The sequence below is a fragment of the Hevea brasiliensis genome, chromosome 16, assembly GCF_030052815.1.
Source record: "Hevea brasiliensis isolate MT/VB/25A 57/8 chromosome 16, ASM3005281v1, whole genome shotgun sequence".
NCBI lineage: Eukaryota > Viridiplantae > Streptophyta > Magnoliopsida > Malpighiales > Euphorbiaceae > Hevea > Hevea brasiliensis.
Window position 1 is genome coordinate 70697429 of NC_079508.1, and position 25154 is coordinate 70722582.

Genomic DNA, 25154 nt, shown 5'->3' on the forward strand with positions numbered 1-25154 from the left:
AAGTTGGGGGAATTTATAGGAGTTGGCATGTGGGTAGTTTTTAATCTGCATATTACAATGTATATTTCATGCTCCAGGGAGTCAGGACTATAGGTGAGATTTTGGCGCCAGAAATGAGTCTTTCTTTCCTTGCTTGCTCTGCTGCTGCCAATTGCCATCACAAGCTTGTTATGAGCCAAAAATGAGAGAATTGTAAAGAGGTGCTTTTGATTAGCATTAACATTGCTGTTTTCACTCGGGTGGCGCAATACTTATGAAATGACCTATCTTCCTTTCATTTGAAAAAAAAAATTATTATTTCCAGGAAGAGCTTAATATATTAAGCTGAAAATCCCTTCAATTCATTAAACTTAAAACTGAAATTCAATAATTAATCTGAACTAAACAATAGTCTTGAACTAGCTGGACCAAATTACATAGAAGCTAGCATGAAAATCATCATGGCATTGGAACATCAATATCGCCAAGATGTTCTCCTTGTTCTTGTTCAGTATCCTCAAGATTTGAAGCGTTGTACATATCCATCTCAAAGGTGACAGCCATGTGAGATTGAAAAGAAAACAATGCAACCATGACTAATGATACATACTAAAACATTCAAGAAACAGATATTTGAATAAATAAATTAAAAAATCGTCATTTAATAATTGAATAACGTTTAACGAGTAATCAGTATTTATACGCTGATAATGGTCCTTGTGAGTTTTGAAGGCCAAAATAAGACAAGAATTGATTTAGAAAAGGCTATAAAATGTTTGACAGCTTCAAAGCAAGATAACAAGTACACACAAACAAGGCAAAAGCCACTTGATTTCCTGTGTTTGATCAAAATTTAGTGGTATTCCAATTCCATGTAAAAACATACCAAAAATCCAATCAGACACATCATCACCAACTGTAAATTCATATTCACATGAACAAATTATAAATTTAAAATACCACATATAAAACAAACTGCAGCAATGGTGTTCATCTATCTTCTTGCAGATAATGAAGACGAAGAAGCAGATGATGGCAAAGAAGGGGTAGTAGCTGTGGAGGAAACCTCCGGTGAATTTCGACACAGAGGACATGTCGGATTCATTTTAAGCCATTCATCGATACAATCAGCATGGAAATAATGGTTGCATTCAGGTATAGTCCTTAATGTCTCCTTAGGTTGATACTCAGATAAACATATCGGGCAAGTGCTGTCATTAGGCTTAGGCAATCGTCGACTTTCGCCCAGTAAAGTTTTAGGGTATGATTCTATGGTTGGTCCGTCCAGTCCACCTATCAAAATGCTTGGTGGGTTCGCCAATGCGATGGTGACTTCTGAGCTCGACTGGTGGCTCCGGCTATAATTCCTCACTCTGCCACATAAGTAACAACCAAGTCCAATTATGCACATAAGTGCTGGTATTCCAACCCCTATTATTATGCCATATTTTGCGCTCCTTGGGAGACCTGCCAAAGCAAATTACAATTCCAATCAACTCAAAGAGAATTTATTAAAATCCCTTGTACGAATGAGCTTTGGTCCTGAACAGGATGATATCATATGAGACGAAATTTAATATTCTAAATTTGGTGTCATAAACATCAGAAAAATTCTAATGTAACGTCATATGACTTTGAAGCTTGAATCCAACAAAGGGTGCAAAATTTCCAGTCATACCAGAATTTGACACTAAAACCAGAATTTGACATTAATTCTACCGAGTTGAGATAAGGGTAAAATAAAAATATATATATCTTAATTTGTTCAGAATGATGAATAATTTTAAATAAATTAATTTTTTAAAAATAACAGATAAAATTAGATTATAATAATATTATATAATTTATATTTTAAATTTATAATAATAGATCGATTAAAAAAAAAAAAAAGCTTTCCACAATATTTCCTGATAGTCAGAATGCTAAGCCCTTTGATTATTCCAGTTCTTGTGCAACAAAACACCAACGCTGCAGTCCAACACCGTTTCCATCAGCTTACCATCAAACTACAATTATTCATCATAAAACAAGCTAGTCACGTGGCATTATAAATAAGTCGACGTCCACGTGGTTGCTCCTACACGATGCCTTACGTTGCCAGTAATTTTTCCCTTATTTTGAATAGTAACATTTTGTTTGACTTTTTATGTTCATCGTCTTTCTCCCTGGTTTTTCTGGTTTCATTTCATCATCCTTCAACTCGGGTACTATGAATTTGGAAAGTAATATAAGAATTTGATAAAGTGATTGAAAACATACCACGGTCATTGCTTGGTAGATCAAAGCATCCAATATCAAGACTCCCAGCATCTTTGAACCCACAAGTCCCACCGTTCAATTTGCATCCACCACAATCCGGTGTAGTCCATATCAACGAGGAATCTCCTTCGGGATAGCGAGGCCAAAAGACCGGAACGTCGACCATGTTCTCCATCACTATACATGAAGGTATCGGCGGCAAGTATCCATGTAAACCAGTAGGCATGGCCACAACCGTGAAGTTATCATTGCTAAGACAATTAATCCGCCTTGCGGAAGAAGGTAAGGATGCGGAGATGGAAAAATTCGATGAACAATTAAGAAACGAGAAGGCGCCATTAAGCTCCGTACTGAAAGGTGATCCCGAGAGACTAAAATTGTGGAGGAGGCGCTCTGCGAAGCAGTTTCCAGGGTCTGTAATGCGAATCTCTTGAATTTGATAATCGATGGATTGGACGATGAAGTTGCCGGAGCGAGGGAGATTAAGGATTGTTTGGCCTCTTTCATTGCAGGAAAGATTGAAACCTGGGTAGCCGCATCCATCGCCGTCAAGCCCGAAAGGGAATCGAACCTCCGGGCTGATAGGACTACAGAAATCCTCGCAGAATTGAAGTGTAAGACATATTTTGAGAAAGGAAAGAAAGAAGAAGAGAGTTAAGACAGGCATAGTAACTATGTACAGGTGGTTTTATCTGGTTAGCGAAGAAGGGTGTTTTATTGATAGCAATAGCATTTGGTTAAGGTTTGTTTACAGGAGGTCGTGTGTTTATGTTTTTGTGTTGTATGGCTGGAGTCAGCGAATGGCGAGTCAACTTTTTCTTTTATTTTTTTTATTTTTTAATTTTGCTTTTCAAGCTTCTTACTTTTACTGTTTTTAAGAAAAACTTTAGTTAAAAAGTCTGCCGGGAAAAAACTTATTATGGGTCTTTTTCTCCTTGTTGGAATAATATATATGCCACATTAAGTCAAAGCTTTCCTCTTATTATTATTATTATTATTATTATTATTATTATTTTAAATTGAAAACCCAATAGAGTGATAGAATGCTTTTGACTTTCTGGAATCATTGAATGGGTCAAGCTGAAAGTAGAAAAATACACACAAAAATTAAACAAATTTAACTTAAAAACGTTTAATATTATATATTATTAAAAATATTTAATTATTTAAAATTTTTATAATTAAAATGTATTAAATTTTATTTTAAATTAATGTTTAATAATATTTAATTAACATATATTAAACAAAACGCTGCCATGCCGAATTTTAAAAGCTGCTTTTATTTTAAGCTAAAATAAAAGGGAACTATAGAGCAGAGACGAGTGACAACTAACGAGGCATATCCAAACAACTCATAAATTGGAGGGAACGGAACGGATCAGACCGGACCATGAATCGTATAACTGGACGCACCCACTAAAACAATTCTGGCGGGAAAATGTCAGTGCAGTCCATTCCGTCGCCCATAAAACTCTGTTTACACCTTTTAATTTCCCAAACACTTCCTATTTCATCTTTTCTCTCTTTATAGAACTCGATCTTCGTCGATTCAATTCGATCTCTCACTCTCATCCACCATTACAATGATCTTCAAAACGGTTTAATCAAATTATATCTGGTACTTTCATTTGAGCACTTCCTCCATTATTTTCGGCCATAATTTAGGGTTTCTTGTTATTTGCCCAAGTGAAAATCTCCACTTTTTGAACTAAATTTTCAATAACATATTGTTCTACTTCATTGAATTTTAGGTACCGTGCTTAAAGTGTCTATTTTGTAGGCTCTCTTGTGCTAAAAGTTGAATTATTGTTTCTGTTGAAAAATGGATGGAGCTTTTGAGGACGAGAATGATCAGACTATAACCATCAATGAGTATCTTAACAAGGTTGAAGCCGAGGAGTTGGTAATTCTTCCTCTCTCTTTCTCTTGTTCAATTTGGGTTATTTTGGGTCTCTTATCACGAGGCCAATGTTTGTGTTAGGCACAATTGAGAAATGAAAATCTTTCTTTCGTCCAGTGTGGGGATATTGGAAGTTGTGGAAAACAAATTGTTAGATAATTTTATTCAGTAGCTAAAGTGTGATCTTTTATTAGCCTTCATTTAGTTGTTTACTAAAATGCTGGCCAAATTATAGCTTAGGCTTAGCGTTTGAATTCTTCAATAAAAATTCATTTTTGTTTTTCGTACTTGTATGTATCCAGATGAAAGCTTTTCAACTATTGATTATATGATAGAAGATATAATGTGTTGATGCTCAATTACATATATGCTATGGAAATAACTGTCTTTGAATAGTATCTATTGAGCTTCTCTTAACTTATACTTTTGTTTTTATTTCTTGGGTGTTTACTTGCAAAGGAAGCGGATTTGGTTTTGGGCGGAGATGAGGGCAAAGAGTGCACCTATACTATGGGGTATATGAAGAGACAGGCAATTTTCTCTTGTCTGACTTGCGCTCCAGATGGGACTGCTGGGGTTTGCACTGCTTGCAGCTTGTATTGTCATGATGGCCATGAGGTACATTTTCTGGACTTTCTATCCCTTGTGGTGGTTCAATGCTGTTAATACAATGTCCAAAGCTTTACTTAATAAGTTATAAGCCCGAGTGAGAATTAAATATTCATTGTTGAAAAAAAAAAAAAAATTTCTAATTCATTCTCTCTGTTTCTAGTTTCTACTGCCATTATAAGTTTGCACCGGTAGAGCTGGAATTAGGAATGGAATCTCACTATCTGTCTGGGGCTTTCACTTATTCATGTTTGTGCATACAAACATTATACTTTGAATAGAGCGATACTTGTTCGTATTATCCACCATATTTTCTCATTTTCGAAGAAGAAATCAAACTGCAATGGTCAAGATTCTTACCTGAATAGTATCCTGGACATCCTTAAAAATTGCATGTGCTATTTGATGTTTGGACTGTAATGATACTTGATTATCTAGTGATTGATGTAACAGTCTTATTGACAATTCAGTGTTGTGTCATTGTTATGTAAATGGGTTCATTTTGTTCAATGTATAGTCCATTATATCTTCTCCTGGACTGCATTGTGATATTAGATTTTTTTTTTTTTTCTGTTTTATACTTAATGGTATTTTCATGGCTGCTACATACAAAAGATTGTGGAGTTATGGACCAAGAGAAATTTTCGGTGTGACTGTGGAAATTCGAAATTTGGGGAGTTCTTTTGCAAGCTTTTCCCAAAGAAAGATGTAGAAAATGTGGATAATTCTTATAATCATAATTTCAAAGGTTTATACTGCACTTGTGGTCGGCCCTATCCTGATCCAGATGTTGAAGAACAGGAAGAGATGATACAGTGCATCATGTGTGAGGACTGGTTTCATGAGGAACATCTTGGTCTTGAGCCTTCTAATGAGGTTGGTTGCTTGGGCTATTATCTATTGGTTCAATGTTTTTGCATGTTTCTTTGGTAATTACTTATTTGTAATTTTGTACTGTTTTCAGCCTTCAAGTGTTGGTGAAGTGTCTGGAAAATGCTTAAGTAGTAACCAGTCCTTGAATGCTTAAGTAGTAACCAGTCCTTGAATACTTAATAGGATAGGTTAATGATCAATGACTTCTTTGTAGTTACTGATCTAATGTGTTATCTTTGCACTTTGCTGCGTCTGCAATCATGTAATTGGTGTTCTTTGCTTTAAGTCTTGTAGCCTTTTAGTTACAGCTCCACTGGCCATGCTAACTCTCTCTCAAACCAGATAAATAATTGGTCATTTTTTGACAACTTTCATGCAGCCGTATTGTTTATGGAAAGAGAGTCCATTTCATTATGTGGTGGAGTCTTGTCCTACGATTAAGAATTTGTGGGTTAAAGGCTAAAAGCCTGAGTGGCACTTAATGCATAAAATGTTGAAGAGTAGGACTGTCTTACAACTTCCCTTCATGGAACCCTATTTATGTGGTTTGATGTTGTTTTCTTCATACTTGTCTTTGCATTACAGATTCCAAGAGATGAGGAAGGAGAGCCTCTATATGAGGATTTCATATGCAAGACATGCTCAACAATTTGCTCTTTTCTGACGCTATATCCTCAGACTAGATGGGCAGCTGGGAGGCAGAGAGGTGACGCTATTGTAAATAATGTTAAGGATAAAAATGGGTTAGAAGATATATCTTCAGCTTGTGGATCTGGAAAGCTTGAGAATGATGCTTGTTCTCAGGTTTCTGGAGAGGATAATGCAGTGGCTGATGCTAATAGTGATTCAGTGCCTGTTGCTGAGGCATCTGTTATTGGAGAGAGCTCTGAGAAGAATATAGGTTCAAATCAAAACACAAAAGATGGCAACCGTCAGACTACTTGTGTTCTTGGAGTTGATACAGTATCTACTCTGCCTGTTTTGGAAAATAAATCGCTGTTTCTTTCCAAAAATTGGAGGGATATCCTCTGCAGATGTGAAAGATGCTTAGATATGTACAATCAGAAGCACATAAGTTATCTGCTTGACAAGGAGGACTCAATTGCTGAGTATGAGAAAATGGCAAAGCAGAAGAGGGAAGAAAAGTTGCAGCAGCAGGACGGTGATGAGCTGAGCCTTTTCAACAAACTGGGTCATGTAGAGAAGATGGAGATATTGAATGGCATTGCAGACTTTAAGGAGGAGTTTCGAACTTTTCTGGTATTTCCTGATAACATTCCTTCACTGTGTGGTTGTTTGCAATGTTGCAAAGGAAGGCTTGAAGTTAGCTATCTTTCTGTTGCTATTTCATACTTTTACCTGTATTTCCTGATGTAAATATACTTATGTCATATTGTGAAACTGTATTCTGCAGGAGTCGTTTGACACATCAAAAACGATCACATCATCTGATGTCCACCAGATATTTGAAAATCTTGCTAAAAAGCGCCGGCGTGCACAGTGAGTTGTCTGTTAGTTTCTCATGTTTTACATGTGGCCTCTTCTTTAGCTGGGCTAGGAGCTGAACCTTTCTAGAACATACAGAAATTTGAAAAGGCGTTCTGTTTTAAAGTAAGAATGCTCCAGTTGTATGGACCATCTTGTCTTGTAGAGTTTTGTGTTTATTCACCTTAAATTCAACTTGGATTTCCGTATTTACATGCTGGAATAATGTAATTTTTGGAGTTGGTGAATACTTCGATATGTTGAATTATGTTGTCTATCACCATGTGATTCGGAGGCCAGGAACTGGTCAATTTTAGCCTGCCTCGCTACAATAGTTTTGCAATGGTTACTGATCGAGGCAAATATCATACAAGGAAGATAAAGTTTTTAATCCGGTGGTGCTATGTTCTTGAATCTTGAGAATTAATATTTGCATAATGTGCCTTGTCTCCTGGTAGAAGGATTACTTGGCAAAACAGTAACGAGTACGACCATGGTCACTTTTTAATTGTGGTCGGTCAATAAGGTACGTGGATCTAAACATTCATTTCCAAACATGGATTGTCTTGTCTTTCCTGATGCAGGATGCCATCTTTTTTCCCTTCTTTGTATCTTCCCTCCCCTTCCGGCCCACAATTAAATAAATACCTCCAACCCTCCTAGCCAGATATGGGATGGTCGATGGTGGTCACTAAAATCTAAATCCTGATTTTCTAATTGATTGAAACAATTATATTAATACAAAGTAGGATTTTGTCAAAAGAAGCGGGGCCTGGGTGGGTGGTTGTTGTCCGGAAAGAAGATTTAACATTGAGGTGTGGCCATGTGCCTTAACAGTTATGATATCTTGTTAAAATATAAACAATTATCTTCCTTACCTCAACGACCGTTCCTGTTCCACCGATCTTTGAAAGCGAAGTTGTATTGTTTTCTGATGGCGCGAAGCATAGAGAAAGCCAAGCCTAAAAACATTTTAAAACCAGAGACTGACGTGCTTTGACCTCGTCTATACCTCGTGAATGGAGCGACTCATCCTGACAGATGCATCAGAATCACTGGTTTACCCCCGGCGCTTTCTCTCTATCTCTCTCTGGAAACGTCATTTAACGTCATGATTAGCTCATTCAATCAACGCCTTCTGATCTCTCTTAAATCTTAATCCTGTCTTAATTATTTCGGACCAATGGCTTTCAACCGTAATCTTAAAATGTCAAAACTCCTATCAAGGCTTAATTAATGCAAGAAGGTAATGCTCTTAATGTTCCTCATCTTCAAGATACCTCCATAAACCATTACATCAAAGATTAGGTATGAATCATTCAGGGCGAAAAAAAAAAAACCTTTTTTTCAATAATTCAAATAAAAAAAGCACAAGTCTGCAGTGAAGATTAACTGAAATGAGAGCATAGACCTGTTTGTGACTCAGTCCAAAATTCACCAGCAAGATTTTTGACTTTTGTGAGATGTTTAATTCTCCTCATCGAAAGAGAAGAAAATTGAGAAAGAGACAGCACCTAATGTCACAATGATCAACATCAGTGCAGACATTACACCAAAAAAGTCTTTTTGTTTACCATATCAAACCTTGATTATGCTTAATTTATACTAATGTTCACACCTTCTGCCTAGCTTTCCTACAGTTTATTACTGCTGCATTTTCCTCCTGCTTATAAGTTGAAACTCTAGCATTGTTTGTGTTAGGCCCATTGACTAATGTATATTTTTTTTATTAAATATATGATTAAAAAAAAAAGATGCGACAACTGTTTTCTTAAGGTGATGATGGAGAAGATTTTGAATCAAGAGAGAATTATTTTCAAAAGCATTCATTAAAATCAGGCAGGAAGTGAAAGAGGAACAATAGCTCACCATAAACCTTCAGAATCTGTCAGGGAATGAGGTTTTTTAAAGATTGACCAGACAGCAACCTAAGCCCCTCCATTTTTCTATGCCAACTTTCTCTTTAAATGAAGGCTACTTTTGAATGAAAATATTTTTTTAAAAAAATTATTTTCTTTTATTTTTCATTGTTTGAGATATTTAAAAAATTTAATAAAAAAAATAAATTATTGGTTAAAAAAGATAACTTCAAAATAAGAGAAAATGACTTCTTATTTTTAAAATTAGAAATCATATTCTTAACCTTAATTTTCCAATTTTCACGATAAGTGTTTAATAAATTTTGTGGATAATGACATAAGATAAAGACATAAAATACTGGATACATATAAAATATTTTTATAAAAAATATTTTATTAAAAAGTAATTTTCATAAATAATATTTTTCACATATAAATTATTTTTCGTGAAATAAATGAAGTCAAAATTTTTGAATATTTAAAAAAAATATATTATTATTATTATTATTAATAACAAATCCTTTGAATATTTATATCAAATAGTATTTTATATTTTATAAACCAGTAATGTCAATTTTTGCACGTTAAAATTTTTTTTTTGAATAATTTTTGTATTTATAATACATAATTATAAGTACAATGTTTTAACAACGAAGTTAACCTTTAATTGATAAAAAAGAAACCTCTATTCTCATTAAAGGAATTAACAAATTATATAAATATTAAAATTTATGGGCATTAAACATAAGTACGTCGATGGGAGATAATAATAATAATAATAATAATAATAATAATAATAATAATAATAATAATAATAATAATAATGTTGAATCAAACAATACGGTAACCACTCTTATTCTTAGAAAGTGCCCTTTAGGTATTTGGCCAAAGATTTCTTGGCTGTCCTGTGTCCTTGACTCTGCTTTTTAACAACGTTTGATATCATACAATCTTCATTTTTATTTTTATTTTTTTAAAATAAATTTTTTAAATTTAAAATAATTAATTTTTTGTAAAATTCCAATATTACAGTTAGCCATGTTCTCTTTACCAAAGAAAAAGAGACTTAGGGAAAGTAGAGACTGAGGGCTTTAATTGCCAAGCCACTATATTGTTTTGTATGGCATTGAGTTTCAGAGCCTGAAACTGTTTTTCTGAATAAAAGTATCATTTTAGATGCTTTTGAGAAAAATAGTTTGGGAAAAGTTGTTTTATTATTTAAGTGTTCTTATGACTAAAACTAATTAAATTTAATTTTAAATTTTTTTAATACTCTTTAATTAACATATTTAAAAAAATAATTTTCTCAATGGTAATTTCAATAGTAATGCCAAACAGTCCTTATCCTCTAAATTAGAGACCGCTGCAAACAAAATGGAAGAATCCTCCATTTCCAACACAATTGAAGAGAACGCGCTACCTTCACGGCTTCGAGAAGGGCCTTAGCTTCACCAGCAAGGGGAGAAGACAACTGTATGTCGGACCAACCCATAACAAGATCCTAAGAAGAATTATAATTTCACTAAAAGATTAATATATAATTATGTTAGCCGACATCTTCAATTTCTCTTCTTTTTTTTTTTTTCCTTCTATTTTTTAGTCTCATTAACAGTCGATAAAAAGAAAATAGGAAAAGAAAAAGGCAAGCTTGCTGCCTTTGCCGATGTGTATGAACAATATTATTGAAAGCAATCTGCTCTCAATAATTCTCACACGCTTTTGGGTGAAGCCAATTAATATATAGAGTAAAATACCTAATTAATTAGTAAATTAAATGTCACAAAATTAACAATTTCAAAAAATAGAAAGGGTTTTGTCACTTAGCAAGAAAAAAAGAAAGTCTTGTGAAAGGAAAATCCACGTAAAATTATATGGGTACCTAACTCCTATATATAGCTCCTCCTCTACCTCACATGCACAAGTTGAAGGCTTGAAATTTCTGCAAGTATTGAACCATTTCTTCTTAAAGCTACACTTGCCTTTTTTCCTTCAACTCTTTTTAGTCCCTAATACCATTTTGAGGACTGTTAATCCATTGAAAAAAGGGTTCTTTTTTTTATCTAATCTTCTCAAGATCATGGGAAATTGCATAAAGCCATCAACAAAACAAAGGCAACTTGAAGAGGAAGACATGGAGCAGTACGATCATCAAGATTATCAAGAGAGAGAATTGGAGGCTGAGTGTGGGAAGGAAAGTAATGAGAAGGGTAGTCTTAAGGTTAAGATAGTGCTTACAAAGGAGGAGCTGGAGTGGTTGATGTTTCAGCTGAAATTTAATGAAGGGAAGAAGCTAGAAGATGTTCTGCAAGAGATTGAAAGAGAAAGAGAAAGAGCGAAAGTTAAATCTTGGAAACCTTCTTTGGAGAGCATCTTGGAGAGCCCTGAAGGGCTCGAGATGGAAAGATTTTGAGTCTTCTCTCTTAACAGGAGCCACAGTACTACTCTCTGCTTCTTGCTGCCTTTCTTTAGTCCTCTTTCTAATGAGGTTTTTCATTTGGGTTATCATTCACCCAAATATATATATTATTTCCTTTTTCTTTTCTTTTGTATATGGAGAGTCCTGAGGTGTTTTCTTTTTCTTTTGGGTTTTTAGACCCAAATTTAGATCAAGGTTTTTCTTCTGTTCTTCTTGGTGAGGTTTCTCTAGCTAGACTACTCATCTATGTACTCATTCTTCTTCCTCTCAAGTCTCAAATATATTTATGAAAAAAATGTAACTCATTAATTTAATAATTTTATTTTATGAAAATAAGATAGATATATTTACTTATAGTGGGGGAAATTAAATCACAGGAGCTAGTGCTGATCTAAATTTCCTCAAGTTCTGTTTTTAATATTTTCGTAATCTTAATTTATCATTGCCAAACTCAGCCATAATATCAAAGCCCCTTTTGAGCTACAGCCAGTCCAATACGGGGATCTTCTCTTCTTGGTTGATATTTTAGTATGGTCTCAGATGGCTAAAGCTCTAATATTCCCATTTCTTTTACTTTTAATCACTGCAATTTCCATATTAATCATGGTGCTAAAAACAAAATCATGGAATTGAATTTTAATATAGATGATTAAGTGAAATCTGCAACGTTGGTCCCACGTTAATTTGAGATGAGGTATTCAAACTATATATATATAATTTTGACTAATCTACTTCTTTTAAATTAACTTTTTAGGATGAAATTAAATTCGATTTATTTTTTTTACACACAATTTCAAGCTGACATAATAATTGATGTCTCACTACTTTAAGAGTAGTAATCAACTAATTTTTCTTGCTAGACCATTTCTACTTGACTTAGCTTAGTTTGATGAGTGACTCTCTCTATTATCACCATACTATTCATATCTAACAAGCAGTCCAGTGATTAGGCTGAATGTTCCTTTTTCTCTTTACCTTCAAATAGACCTAGCCATGGCCGGTTCAAACCCTAAATTAGATCAGGACTGGTTTGAGTCAAATTTAGAATCAGACCGGATTAATGGTTTAAGGGTATGAATTGGAGTCAAACCATCTATAGGGATGTTGGTTTTTGTCCCTCCCCAAGCTCTGAACTAGAATCAACTATTCTACTTGCCAATTTTGGTTTAATTCAAATCAGATTTTCTTTTTTCAATAAAAAAGGTGGCTGTTTTAGAGGGTGTCACATGGATAGAGAACCAAAACCATCAAAAACCAAAATCAAAATTGAACCAGATTGAATCAAACCGAAACTAGCTAAAAAAATAACCCATCAATCCAGCTCCGGTTCATCTCTTGGTCAGGCCCTGAACTGTTGGCCTGGCCTGCCTTGCAATGGGACTGTAAATTAACCTTGATGATACATTACATTGATGTGTATACCCTATCTAGTTGAGCATTTTCTATGGATGGTGATGGTGGTTCGAGCGAGACTGCTATGTAGCTGCCTAATTTGACCAACAAATGTACAATAGATGTAGAACTCATGTAGAAAACGGATGCAGAAATACGTAATTTATAAAAATAATATATATAAAATAAATGTAATTGACAAGAGAGTTTGTTTTTTAAATAAAATAGGTTTAGTAAAAATTAAATAAAATTGTTATTAATTAAAAAAAAGAATATAATAAATTCTTAATATTAGGAATTACTAAACTTGTAATATATTGATGGTTAAAATTTAAAAAAAAAATTATTTAATTTATTTCAAAATCATTTTTTTATATAATCATAAAAACAAATTTAATTAAAATTATACATTAAATAAAATAAATGATATGGATTTAATTTATGAAAGAATTAAATACGATGAATTATAGTGAGGGAGAATAATAAGTATGAGATTATGGGAAGAAATTTTGTTTAATGATCTTGTTTAATAATTTAAATTTTAAAAAAAAAATTAATGATTGTAATAAAATAAAATTAATAAAAAAAAGATAATGATAATTTAGATTTTTTTTAAAGAATTTTGCATTTCACTATTAATATAATTATTACAATAAAACATTAAAGAATTTAACATTTTTTAATAAATTATTAAAAAGCCCCTTAAAATTTTTAAAATATTAGAGACCAATGTACCATATCAAATTGGATACATCAGCAAGCTTTAAGGCCTTTATTGCAGCTAAGAGACTATGAAATTCTGCAATTTTCAGGCCTCATAAAGACTGATTACTGTAAATTCTGCTGCAACTCCACAGGCTTAACTAATGAATTTGGATTTTGCATGGCTGAATATGTTATACATAAAACAAAAGGGCAATTCAAACTTACATTGGACGGCTTTATAATTTATGAAAAGACACTGATATGGCTAATTAAGTATATTTTTTTTTATCTAAATTAAGTATGCTTTCTTTCCTATCAAAGAACAGGAAGATAATCATTTAGATATTTTTCTCATATGCAATGGCAGGCAAAATGATCAAGAGTTGGTAAAGGTAAAATATTATGAAGTTTACGTAAGCCATAGAGAATGTGACACGTACACATCAATCAAGAAATATTAATAAATTCATTTTCCAGTAACTACTGCATAAATTAATCCATCTGCAAACAATACAAAACAAAGTTAGATGCGTTAACTTTTAATTAATTTTAATTTAGCCCACTAATCTCTGCTTCATCTCCCTTACTATGGGGTGTATCTTTGTCATGATCCTTCAAGATCTCAATCAATTTGCAAAAGACAAAACAGAGGGGCCAGCTGCCAACCTATATCAGCAAAAGAAAGGGAAAAGAGATGCCCATGAATCATAATCCATATTAACATAGATTAGACATAAAGTTGTTTCAGAATCGATGCGCGTCAATGAATTTTTAAGTTAATGGTAAAGGACTTAAAGTTGAGATGGTGAATCAAAGTTTGGTATGAATGTGATGTAAATGTTCTGTGAAACAGAACAAATTCGAAAGCTAAGGAAAATTTTATTGTGACGCTAAAAAATTCAAGCAGACGTTTAGACGCCAGGAGATCGGCCGATGCCGGAAGTGGGGTATTCATTGTTAAGGGACCAAAAGCAAGTTCTGAATCAGAAGATTGAGAATGGATATAAATCTTGCAATTGTATTGCTCCACTCACTGCATTCTGCAGTGATTTGAATTTCATTTTTTCCATGCACCTTCATTGTTAGGCTGCTTTATGCATTGTGTATATAGATGTTCGACTAAATTGCTCAAATCAGATTGCAGGCAAGCATTAATTCCGGATATGATTATTAGTAGTTTTGCAGTTGCATATGGCATAGACAGGATGAACAGTGAAGTATCTCACAGGATGAAAGGTCTTAGCGGGGGGTGATATTAGTACTATCACTTCCTTCTGGGGATTCATGGTGCTGTTAATGAAGCAATAACAGAAATGTAGAAGGGGCTGGTATTATATAACAAGTAGAGTTTGCATTTCATTGAAACAAAGCAGCAATATTGAACCTAATCATCACCATTCGATACATGTTAGAAGAAGATTGAAAAACCAGAACTGAGACAAAATCAATTGAACCAACTGAAAAGTTTTATAGCAGCACTACAGGCAAGTATTTGATGACTGCGCAATTCATCCAGGCTCGTGGATTGCATGTACCTAATTTCAATTACCTAAATCTCTTCAGGGATTGTTTTAAGCACACTACTACCATAGCCACAACCCGAGGCCACAACACTAACACGATTGACAGGGATTTGTACCAGCTCATGTGCTACATCCCTGAACTCAAGAATCCCGCCATCTTTACACTTTGACAATAGACGAGCAGCTTCTTGTTTTGTCATCTTAACTTTCACTCTAACCACACCATTTTCTTCAACAGAAGCATTTCCATAGCTTCTTCTCTCCAAATTCTTATCATTCTCTAATTCTTTGCAAAGCAATGGTTCTCTACTACTTGCCAAGCAATCACCGTTCTTTACCTTCTTTTTTAATGGGTTCTTGCTCAGGTCATCTCTGTTTATGAAATTGATTCCCCTTAATCCCCTAAGGCTTATTGGGATGAAAGAAGTATTCAAGGAACTCCACATTTTGAGGGAAAGTAGCGATTGAGAAATAGTAATTGGCAGCTTTACTAGAAGTGGGTATGAGTAGAGTAGGAGGTTATTGTGTAGGATTTGCAACATAGGGCTAGTATTTATATAGAGATAAGACGAATTTACAGGTGGAAATTGAAGAAGAAGAGAGCGACGAGGCGAGCAATAGCAAGCAAGGAGTGTTATCTGGGGCAGACAAGTGACAAGCAAAGGGAAATGCGCTTGAGCTTGCCAGTTACTAGTTGACAGGCTCAGGCGTTAAGTGCACGACATGCATAAAAGTCTTCGTTTTTCCCATGTTTCTTTCAGTCAAACTCTCGTCTCAAGTGATGATCTATCCAATTAAGTGCATCCCTTAAAAGACGATTAATTAGCGTCTTTGAAATCCTCAATTCTTTTTTAGTAATAAAAATTATTTGTCTAATCAAATTTGATTCTGTTCAATATTTTACGCATATGACAGAATTAAATTCAAATTTACTTCCTCAATCTCCTTTTATATTATAATTAGACATACAACTAATCGTAGTAATTAAGTTGGTTTAAAGATTCGACCACTCAAACATAGGAAAATAAAAATGATTAAAATAATGACTTTTGATTTGGGAGTTGTGAATTTACCCTTTTGCTTCCGTTCTTCATTGTTCATAGAAAACCATGGATATAAGTGTATTTCTAGGTACCACAGAAAATAATGGTACCACTGAACAGTACCAGAAAATAGTAACAATGAATAGTGCTAAAATAATTAAAAAATTTTAATTGCCCATAGTATACTAAGACTTATTTATTTAGTTTGGATAAACTGGTATACCAATTAGGAACTAAAGATAGCAGTACTGCTTACCGAGAAAATTATGAACTGACAAAGTATGTCTGGTATGATTTTTCTACAGGCTATATGCCTACTTACTGGCCATTGTGCCTACTTTAATTTTGGCTTTACAAGCCTGACAGCAGGTCTTGTGCTCGACAGCTGGCCTCGTGCTTGACAAACTTATACTGGATAGACATATGGCTGTCTAACCAGTATACACCCGTGCATTCAGCTATTATAATTTGTTATAGTTTTATTGCGCACTAATAAAAATTAATTAAGACTTAAAATATAATAAGTAATCATAAAATATCCCGATAATGTTAATTACTTCCAAAGAGCAATAAAAATGTAAAAAACCCAGAAATTATGAATTGCAGATATTATTTCAATTGTTAAATTATTGTTATTATAAATTATGCACCATTAAGCGTTTTGCTTAGCGCGTTGGTTTCCATCACGTAGGTACTGAAGATCAGTTCGATGGCAGCAGCGACACGATGAGTGCACCGATAGAGCTCGACTGGATCATCCTTTGTCGAGTCACCTCACCAGTCTTTTGTATTTTGATAGGGTCTATGTATAGACTAGTATTTTGGTTCATTATGTCTAGCCATGATATATTTCATTTTGGACTTGTAATTAAACTTTGAGATTGAAATGAAAACTTGTAATTTATTATCTATGAATTTCTATATGAATGCAATAGATGATACTTCATTTTGAGATCTCATAAATAGTTGTGAATGATATGATAAAAGAGAATATGATATGGAAATGTGTGAAATGAATATGGACATGTTAACAGGTGATTAGTGGAAACCCGTCAGATGCTAATAAAACAAAGAAGGCTCTGTCCGGGTCTCCACAAATATAAGATATAAAAAAAAGAAAAAAAAATTCTACACATAGAATACATATTTTAAATGACATCAAAAGTTTACAATAGATATAATAAAACAAGATAGGGTGCTCCGGCATCGAATGTGGCACTTCTTGCTCGGCTATACAGTAGACAGGTAAGGGACATCACAGATATAAGGCCAGACTAGTAGCAAAAGGTTATAATCAGAGGTAAGGTATAGATTAAACAGAAATTTTTTCTCCAGTGTCCACTAAAGATGTTTTTCATGTGGTTATGGCTTTTGTTGCTCATTATGACTTAGAACTCCACCTGAAGGATGTTAAAATAGCTTTCTTAAATGGAGACTGGTATGAACATGTGTATATGGTTCAACCTAATGGTTTTATAGAAGTTGGTAAAGAACACTTAGTTTGCAAGTTGAAAAGAACCATTTATAGGTTGAAATAGGCTTATAGACAATGGTATCTGAAGTTTGATCAAGTTTTGACTTCTCTTGGTTTTGAGGAGAATGCTTCAGATCAATGCATCTTTCAGAAGGTGAGTGGGAGCCATTTTATTATTCTAGTGTTGTATGTTGGTGACATTTTTCTTGCCAGTAATAGCATCAATCTCTTACACGAGACAAAATACATACTTTCTAGTCACTTTGACATGAAAGATCTTGGTGAGGCCATATATGTTCTGGGTATTCAGATTCACCGTAACAGGTCTCGAGACAGATTGGGTTTGTCTCAAGGAACTTATATTGATTGAGTTCTTAAGAGACTTAACATGCACACTTGCTCATATTCTATTGCGCCTGTTCTTTCAGGTGAGAAACTCTCTAAAGCTCAGTGTCCTCAGGATGACAAGGAAAGGACTAAAACTAAAAAGATTCCATATAGTTCTGCAGTTGGGAGCTTGATGTATGCTCAAGTATGCACTCGTCCTGATATAGCATTTGCTATTAGTGTTCTTGGTAGATACTTGAGTAATCCTGGATGGGGTCACTGGAAAATTGCAAAGAAAGTTATGAGATATTTGCAGGGTACTAAGAATTATATGTTGACTTACAAAAGATCTAGCAATCTGGAAGTCATTGGGTACTCTGATTCTGACTTTGCAGGCTGTGTAGATGATAGAAAATCTACTTCTGGTTACATATTCATGATGTCTGGAGGAGCTGTTTCTTGGAAAAGTGCCAAACAGACACTTATCGCTACCTCCACTATGGAAGCAGAGTATGTTGCTTGTTATGAGGCCACTTGTCAAGCAGTTTGGTTAAAGAAATTGATTTCTGGTATACTTGTTGTTGAGAGCATCTCAAGGCCCTTGACCATTTATTGCGACAATGCTCCTACTATTTGCTTCTCTCAAAATTACAGGAATTTTAGTCGAACTAAGCATTTTGATTTCAAATTCCTGTTTGTTCGAGAGAATATTCATGAATCACATACTCGAATTGAACATATTACTACGGACCGAATGATTACGGATCCGTTAACCAAAGCTTTGCCCATTACTATTTTTTAGAAGCATGTTGCGCGTATGGGTGTAGTGAAAACTTTTGATGATGCTTTGGTTTAGTGGGAGTCTATCTTATGTTACATTTGTGTTAGCATTTGTATGGAATGCTTAAACCATTGTTTTGGATATATCTTGTCACATATTCCATTTAAATTCAGTTTTTGATTTTGAAATTTTGTTGGTACATATATATAATATTATTTTCCCTATCGAATTCAATGTTATTTTGTTTGCCATTACATTAGCTAAATTTTATAGGTTAAATTACTTACTTGTTATTGGATATTATTTTGTATTTTATTAATATGTACTTTTAGTTTATTAAATTATTACTACTATCAAAGTGGGAGATTGTTAAATTATTTATTTGTATCTGGATGTGGATTAACATTAATAAATTGTTAGGCTCATCGACAGATTAAATAATGATATCAAATAATAAGTTTAGTAATTAGTAATATCTAAATGAATTGTGTTATGTGATTGGATAAGTCTGTAATGGGTTAGGCTATCCATAAGCCCACTAAAGAAGATGTCCTAACTCTCAGTCATACACACATATATATATATAACCTCATTTAACATTAAATAAAATTTATAAAGAATTTGAATATTATAGATATTGAGAGTTGTGAATCTACCTTTCACTTCGGTGATAGCAAGCAAGGAGTGTTTTATGGGGCAGACAGGTGACAAGCAAAGGGAAATGTGCTTGAGCTTGCCAGTCACTAGATGACAAGCTCAGGCGTTAATTGCACGACATGCATAAAAGTCTTCGTTTTTCCCATGTTTCTTTCAGTCAAACTCTCGTCTCAAGTATCTATCCAATTAAGTGCATCCCTTAAAAGACGATTAATTAGCGTCTTTGAAATGCTCAATTTTTTTTTAGTAATAAAAATTATTTGTCTAATCAAATTTGATTCTGTTCAATATTTTACGCAGCGAATAGAATTAAATTCAAATTTACTTCCTCAATCTCTTATTATATTATAATTAGACATACAACTAATCGTCGTAATTAAGTTGTTTCAAAGATTCAAAACAAAAATGATTAAAATAATGACCTTCAATTTAAAAATGACGAAGATGAGACTCCTGACTGGGGTCGATGAAAACTGACATTCTTCGTTTAAGTTTTCTTTTTCCACGCGGTTTTCTTAAAGAACAAACTTCTCAACTAAGCTAATAGAGTTGATGATCCTCTATTTTATACGTCAGGCCGGACCTATTAAGGGGTTAAAGCAGCAATTGCTCTTTTAAAACTTGACAACTTTCTATTTATATATACATATAATTTAAGTTTTTTCAATTATTTTATTAAAATATTTAATTTACAGTCAACATTTATGGCAATGCTTTTTTGCTCGGGAATTTACAGTAGAGATGCTTGATATAAAAATAGAACTCGTGCAAAACGGGATACCGTCTTTAGTGTTCCCAGCGTGATTCACAGAACTCAAAAGTGGACCAGTAAAACTGTCAAGCGCGTTTTATTCACAACGTACGTACGTCAAGGTTAACGGCGTTAATGACATCCAAATGGTACACTGAGAAACACCCAAGCAAAGCCATCTTTTAAAGAAAGGAACCAAAAACCTCCCTAACATGCTGTTAGGGAATATTACATCGCGTCAAAACATAGAAGCTCTGTTTTCGCGTCGCTTCAAGCACATAGAAAGAAAGAGAAAGAGAGATGGGAGGAGCTCAGGCGTTGAAGAGAATCCCTCGCATCAAGTTTCCTCAGAGACACCTCAAATCCTCTGGTTTCTCCTTAACTTATGTTGTTATTTTTCTTCTCTTTTTATCTATAACATGCATGAGTTTGATTTTGATCTCAGCTCAATCTCTGATTTGAACCATCTGCTTTCATTCAATTAATCTTGTCTCAATGCTCAAATCTCGATTTTTCCCTCTTTGTTTTTTGATTGGATGCCTGATTTTAAATGGTACTATCGTTCGGTATTAATGACATTGTAGGTTTTTGGTTTGGTTGGTTTTGTGATTTGATAAGAACGTTCAATGCTTAATTTGTCCTTTGTATATGACGCCGTCGCTACCTGTTGTTTTATTTGTGTAAAAGAAGGGTCAATTGATTATATACGACGTCCTTTCCTCTAAAAGAAAATGATGATAGAGAATGTTGTTTAATTGTAGACATTTATCATTTTGTACTGATAGTTAGGTTATATCCTGCTCGATTTGGTGTTTTTATCTTGTAATTACAGCATATGTTTGGTTTATGCGTTCCACCCTCAGAGGAACGTAGGATTTACGTTAGAGGTGTGACTATGGAAGGCTCGGTGGAATGTAATCTCAGCAAGTTTGTTTTTTTTTATTTAGAGATGATGCTTGAGAATTATGGATCTTATTGAATAGAAATATGCTAATTACTTGCCTAATTTATACTCTGCCTTTATGCTACTCAACCACTTATTAAGGGAAGTAATTTGCAGGTTCTGCATCACATTCTCAAGAGGCATCTACAACTGGAAATGCTGATCTAACTTTCTTCTCAAGTTCAAAAACTTCAACAACAGTTGGAGGGAAAGCTTCTCTTCAGCCTAAACGGACACCTCTCTCCAATGACGAGATTGAGGCAATCTTGGTATGTTGATAACTTTCTTCCTTGATTACTGCTGGAATTAAATTCTCTAGCTGTGCTGACATTGTTTTTAAGCAAATGTGTTTGATGTTCACTTTTAGTGTTGTCATTTGATTACTAAATGAATCATGAGGATATGTTAGTTTATTCCTGATGTTGTCGTGGATTTCTTGTATACCGAATTTGGTCGGATTGAGGGTCTCCTGAAAATCAAAGAATAGATGAGGGGCCATGGTGGTTGACAACCACTTCGACACTCAAGTCAGTAATCAGATTATAAATTGAGTATTTAGTATAATAAAAGTGAAATTATTATTTGCATAACTGTTTCTGAAGCTTTATTTTTTTTTATAGTAATTAGGATGAAATCTTGGCCAGATCCTCATTGATTCCCTATTTAAGTTATAACGGTAATTATTCTTAGATTATACTGGGAATTAGGCGTGATTAGTGGCGTAGTTGGTGGCACAGTCTTCGTTTGGTCCGAGCTTGAAGAAAGTACTGATCTATCCGATCTTATCCGATCTCTCCGATCTTATTCGATCTCTCCGATCTTGTCTGATCTCTTTGAAATGGGTTGGAACACCCTTTGGGCTTTCCTTAGAGCTCGGTATTAGTTTTTGAGATTGGATGGGAGAACTCGATTGGCTCCGAGTTTGGATGGGCGGGTTGTCCTGTTCTAAGTTCAGATGGATGAGCTCTAGCTGGGTCGATTTATTAGCCTTTTATATCAATTCTCTAATGAAGCATGACCAAGCTGTATGGTGGATGTAAATTCTATTTTTTCTGAGCACTAAAAATAGAATGCTGACTGTTAATCATTGAGCAAGTTCTGAGATAGTAAAAAAACTTGTTTAGAACAGTTGGTGTTCATTGTTGCAGCCAAAAGAAGTGTTTTATTTTCCATTTTCCATTGGTGATGGGTTATGGCAGAGAATGAGAAATGGTGTTAAAGTAAATGTACTGATTCAAGATTATTTTCTGTCTCTTTGGTCATTAAGGTAGAGGACCGATTTGTTTTATAAGATTGTTTGTTGAGGTTTTTAGAAGTTATATTTTGCAGTATGTGGCTTTTTATGCCTCTTATTAGCACCCTACATAAACTCCAGTTGTTTTCCATTTGGAGAGTATTCTGTTTTCTGCAGATAGAACTCGCCTTGTAATGGCTCCATCGCTATTCTTAACTCTTTATTTCTGGTAGTCTGTTTAGATATGCTGCTTGCTAATTTGTTTCTTTGTTTGCCCTTTTGCAGTTGGGAGGCTGCATCTGATCTTTTCATGGAACTTCAGTAAGAGAGTTGGCATTCTTTTCATGATTCTTAATTTGAAAGTGAAACATTAGAAGTTTTCTAATTCATTGGCTTTTGTCGGAACTTGCTGAGGGATAAATTCATAAATCCTCAACGTTAGACAACAAAAAGATAATGAGAAATTAACTTACGTTGGGCATTTATATTTCTTTGATGCTTAATGTTGTTTGATCATTACAAATAGAATTTATTTTTTAATCAGAAATAGAATTTATTTCATTCTAAGCTGGAACTTACAGAAAAATGCAGAAGCCATATGAGCAAAACATAGATGCAAGAGAAAATATAAACAGGTAGATTATTGAGATTTCTCAATTATCTCTTCGATTATGACAGACCTGGGATTTATCCCGGGAGGGCCCTTTTCCCTGCGTTGAAGCTCTTCAAGCCGGAAAGTTATTAGCCGATCCCAGTTTCCTCCTTCAAAAAGAACTGCTGCCTTCCCATCAGTGATTCGCTGAACAATACCACAGTACTTGTAGTATGGGTTGTTTGGGTTATTCACAATGGCAATCATTCCAGGCATCAGTAGCGGTAATTCAGGTGGTTCTGGCTTCTTTGTAGCAGTAAGCCCCTGTATATCTCCTGAATCCGCAGCAGACTGTTTTTTAGGAGGTGGGTTTTCTTCTATGAACTTTTTCAATCCTTTTTCTCCACCAGGAAATCCCCCTGTTAACCCCATTAGCTCCTTTTCAAAAGCATCTTCTGGGACACTACCAGTCGTTGGTGCTTCCAAGGTGCCTGAATTTTCCCCTTTAGCAGGGGCTGGTGATGATTCAACGTCTCTCTTTAGCTCTTGTTGGATACCTTTTTCCCCATTGCAGAGTCCTCTGCCTCCCAGCATCTCCAACAGGTCGAATTTGGCACATGGCTTTAGCTTAAATCTCGACTCCTTGGGAATCAAAGGGTATGGCCTGCGAGGGCCATTGGAGAGGCTATTTTGGCCAAAGAATTGGGATCTAAACAGAGAACCTTGAAGAGTGATCGAAGAAGCCATGGTCATTCAGAAGCCTACCCTTTGAGGAGAGGAAAAGCATCCTATTCTAATCCTGGCCACGAATGGATTTTGATAGATTGTCCTACCTTTCATATATTGGTTGCTACAAATTACATTTTCAGTCACTAGTTGTGTAATCCATTTCCATCAACTATTTGGACCAAAGCTGTCAATGATTGGCACGTTTCTTCCAACGGATAGATGCCGCGTGAAGTTGCAAAGTGTAAAGAGGCGAGCCATGAAACGACACCGCTACAATTAGAACCATTTCAGAGAATCGATTTATTACGACCATGCCCTTATCTTTGACGGTAACTTTTTTTTTTTCCAGGGCAGAATGCATTGGCAACCGTAGATGGGAAAAGAAGCTAACTTACGGGTTAGGAACTCAATTTATAATTTTATATACTGGCAGTTTTTAATAATAAAAATCGAACTTATAAATTTATACTACTTAATAAATATTTTATTTAACTATTTACTAGTATTAAAGTTTACAATAAGTATTGAATTTAGGAGAAGATAAATCAATTGAGAATTTGGTTTTGGTGATCTGAAATTTTTTGACATTTTAGGTTAATAAGTTTTCTAAGTGTTCAATGGATATAAGAACGATGTAGTTTGCTCACGAGTTTTGATTCACAGTTTCTTATGCAGGGCGGATCCATGATATAATTTTAGAAGAGTAAACTTGTATATTCTATAATGAAAAAGGTGACAAGAAGAACATGACTAATGAGCCATAATGCATGAGTAAACATAAATAATGGGTTATGATATATGAGTAACAATTAATTTACCATGTTCAATCAAATATAAACATGAGTAATGGTCATAATAGTCAAGGGTTAATGAGTAGTTTGGAAAAAGTTTTATTTTTGAGTGAGGGCAATAATAAAAGTACAAACTATTTTCTTATGCATATAAATTCAAAGGTATTAAAGGCATATTGCATTTTAAACTTATCATAAAAATTTTATATTTACCTATAAATTTCACACTTTAAATATTTATGTTTAAACGTGAGAGAATTATATTATTTTATGTTAATTTAAAATAAAGACTTTATTTCACATTAATTTAAAATAAAGAATTTGTATTATTTTCTGTTTCCTTTTCCCATTTAAAGAGATAGAAAGCTTTACCTGGGGCAGGGGAACCTAGCTTCCCCAGTTGATGATACTGATGTACTGGTTTGTGGTCCTTTTATGGGCCCTGTATCTTCTTTTTTATTTGTTGTAAACAAGTAAAATGACTTTCTAGTAATGCTCCCTCCTGTATGTTATAAATGAGGAGGAATTGTTGCATGGGATGGGAGTTGATGCTTCCTCGCCAGTATGCATGAGAGGAGTACTAGCCGTGGTTCTATGCAGTAATTTTGGTAAATTTGTGCACTTCCTATGCTGCAGTTAGCAGTTTAGCAAAAAAGTATATGATAGAGGACTGCCTCTTTAATATTCCCATCTCCATTCTTTTTCCCCCTTCCCTGCAGACTGTCTTCTTTATAGCAAAATCAATTAGCGGTATTATCCTTGAGAATTTTATTTGGAGCAACATTATTGGGCAAAATCATTGCATGATCCCTGTGAGGCCTAATACCCATAT

At 34.3% G+C, this 25154-nt stretch overlaps 6 protein-coding genes across 7 annotated transcripts; 4 read left to right on the forward strand and 2 right to left on the reverse strand.

Annotated features, from left to right (window-relative positions):
• Nucleotides 1-820: 820 nt before the first annotated feature.
• Nucleotides 821-3193, reverse strand: LOC110637013 (RING-H2 finger protein ATL20). Its single transcript, XM_058138500.1, has 2 exons — nucleotides 2239-3193; nucleotides 821-1446 (listed from the first exon to the last, which is right to left on the reverse strand). Exons 1-2 carry the CDS (start codon nucleotides 2903-2905, stop codon nucleotides 974-976), a joined length of 1140 nt encoding a protein of 379 aa, XP_057994483.1. The 5' UTR covers nucleotides 2906-3193; the 3' UTR covers nucleotides 821-973.
• Nucleotides 3194-3555: 362 nt separating this feature from the next.
• LOC110637073 (uncharacterized) lies at nucleotides 3556-7385 on the forward strand. 2 transcript variants are annotated; one of them, XM_021787008.2, is made up of 6 exons: nucleotides 3556-3856; nucleotides 3990-4141; nucleotides 4598-4756; nucleotides 5363-5623; nucleotides 6206-6880; nucleotides 7035-7385. In XM_021787008.2, the coding sequence occupies exons 2-6, from the start codon at nucleotides 4061-4063 to the stop codon at nucleotides 7122-7124; spliced, it is 1266 nt and encodes a 421-aa protein (XP_021642700.2). In that variant the 5' UTR covers nucleotides 3556-3856; nucleotides 3990-4060; the 3' UTR covers nucleotides 7125-7385. The 2 variants fall into 2 exon arrangements, with proteins under 2 accessions (XP_021642700.2, XP_021642699.2); XM_021787007.2 differs by having other exon boundaries at nucleotides 3558-3856; nucleotides 4019-4141.
• A 3656-nt stretch (nucleotides 7386-11041) lies between these two features.
• LOC110637050 (uncharacterized) lies at nucleotides 11042-11374 on the forward strand. Its single transcript, XM_021786978.2, has one exon. It carries the CDS (start codon nucleotides 11042-11044, stop codon nucleotides 11372-11374), a length of 333 nt encoding a protein of 110 aa, XP_021642670.2.
• Nucleotides 11375-17785: 6411 nt separating this feature from the next.
• Nucleotides 17786-18646, forward strand: LOC131174717 (secreted RxLR effector protein 161-like). Its single transcript, XM_058138510.1, has 2 exons — nucleotides 17786-17858; nucleotides 17946-18646. The coding sequence occupies exons 1-2, from the start codon at nucleotides 17786-17788 to the stop codon at nucleotides 18644-18646; spliced, it is 774 nt and encodes a 257-aa protein (XP_057994493.1).
• A 1588-nt stretch (nucleotides 18647-20234) lies between these two features.
• LOC110637066 (uncharacterized) lies at nucleotides 20235-22691 on the forward strand. The gene is made up of 3 exons (XM_021786999.2): nucleotides 20235-20403; nucleotides 21094-21245; nucleotides 22496-22691. Exons 1-3 carry the CDS (start codon nucleotides 20334-20336, stop codon nucleotides 22511-22513), a joined length of 240 nt encoding a protein of 79 aa, XP_021642691.2. The 5' UTR covers nucleotides 20235-20333; the 3' UTR covers nucleotides 22514-22691.
• Nucleotides 22665-23617, reverse strand: LOC110637065 (NAD(P)H-quinone oxidoreductase subunit S, chloroplastic). Its single transcript, XM_021786998.2, has one exon. The coding sequence runs from the start codon at nucleotides 23553-23555 to the stop codon at nucleotides 22851-22853; it is 705 nt and encodes a 234-aa protein (XP_021642690.1). The 5' UTR covers nucleotides 23556-23617; the 3' UTR covers nucleotides 22665-22850.
• Between the last annotated feature and the right edge of the window lie 1537 nt (nucleotides 23618-25154).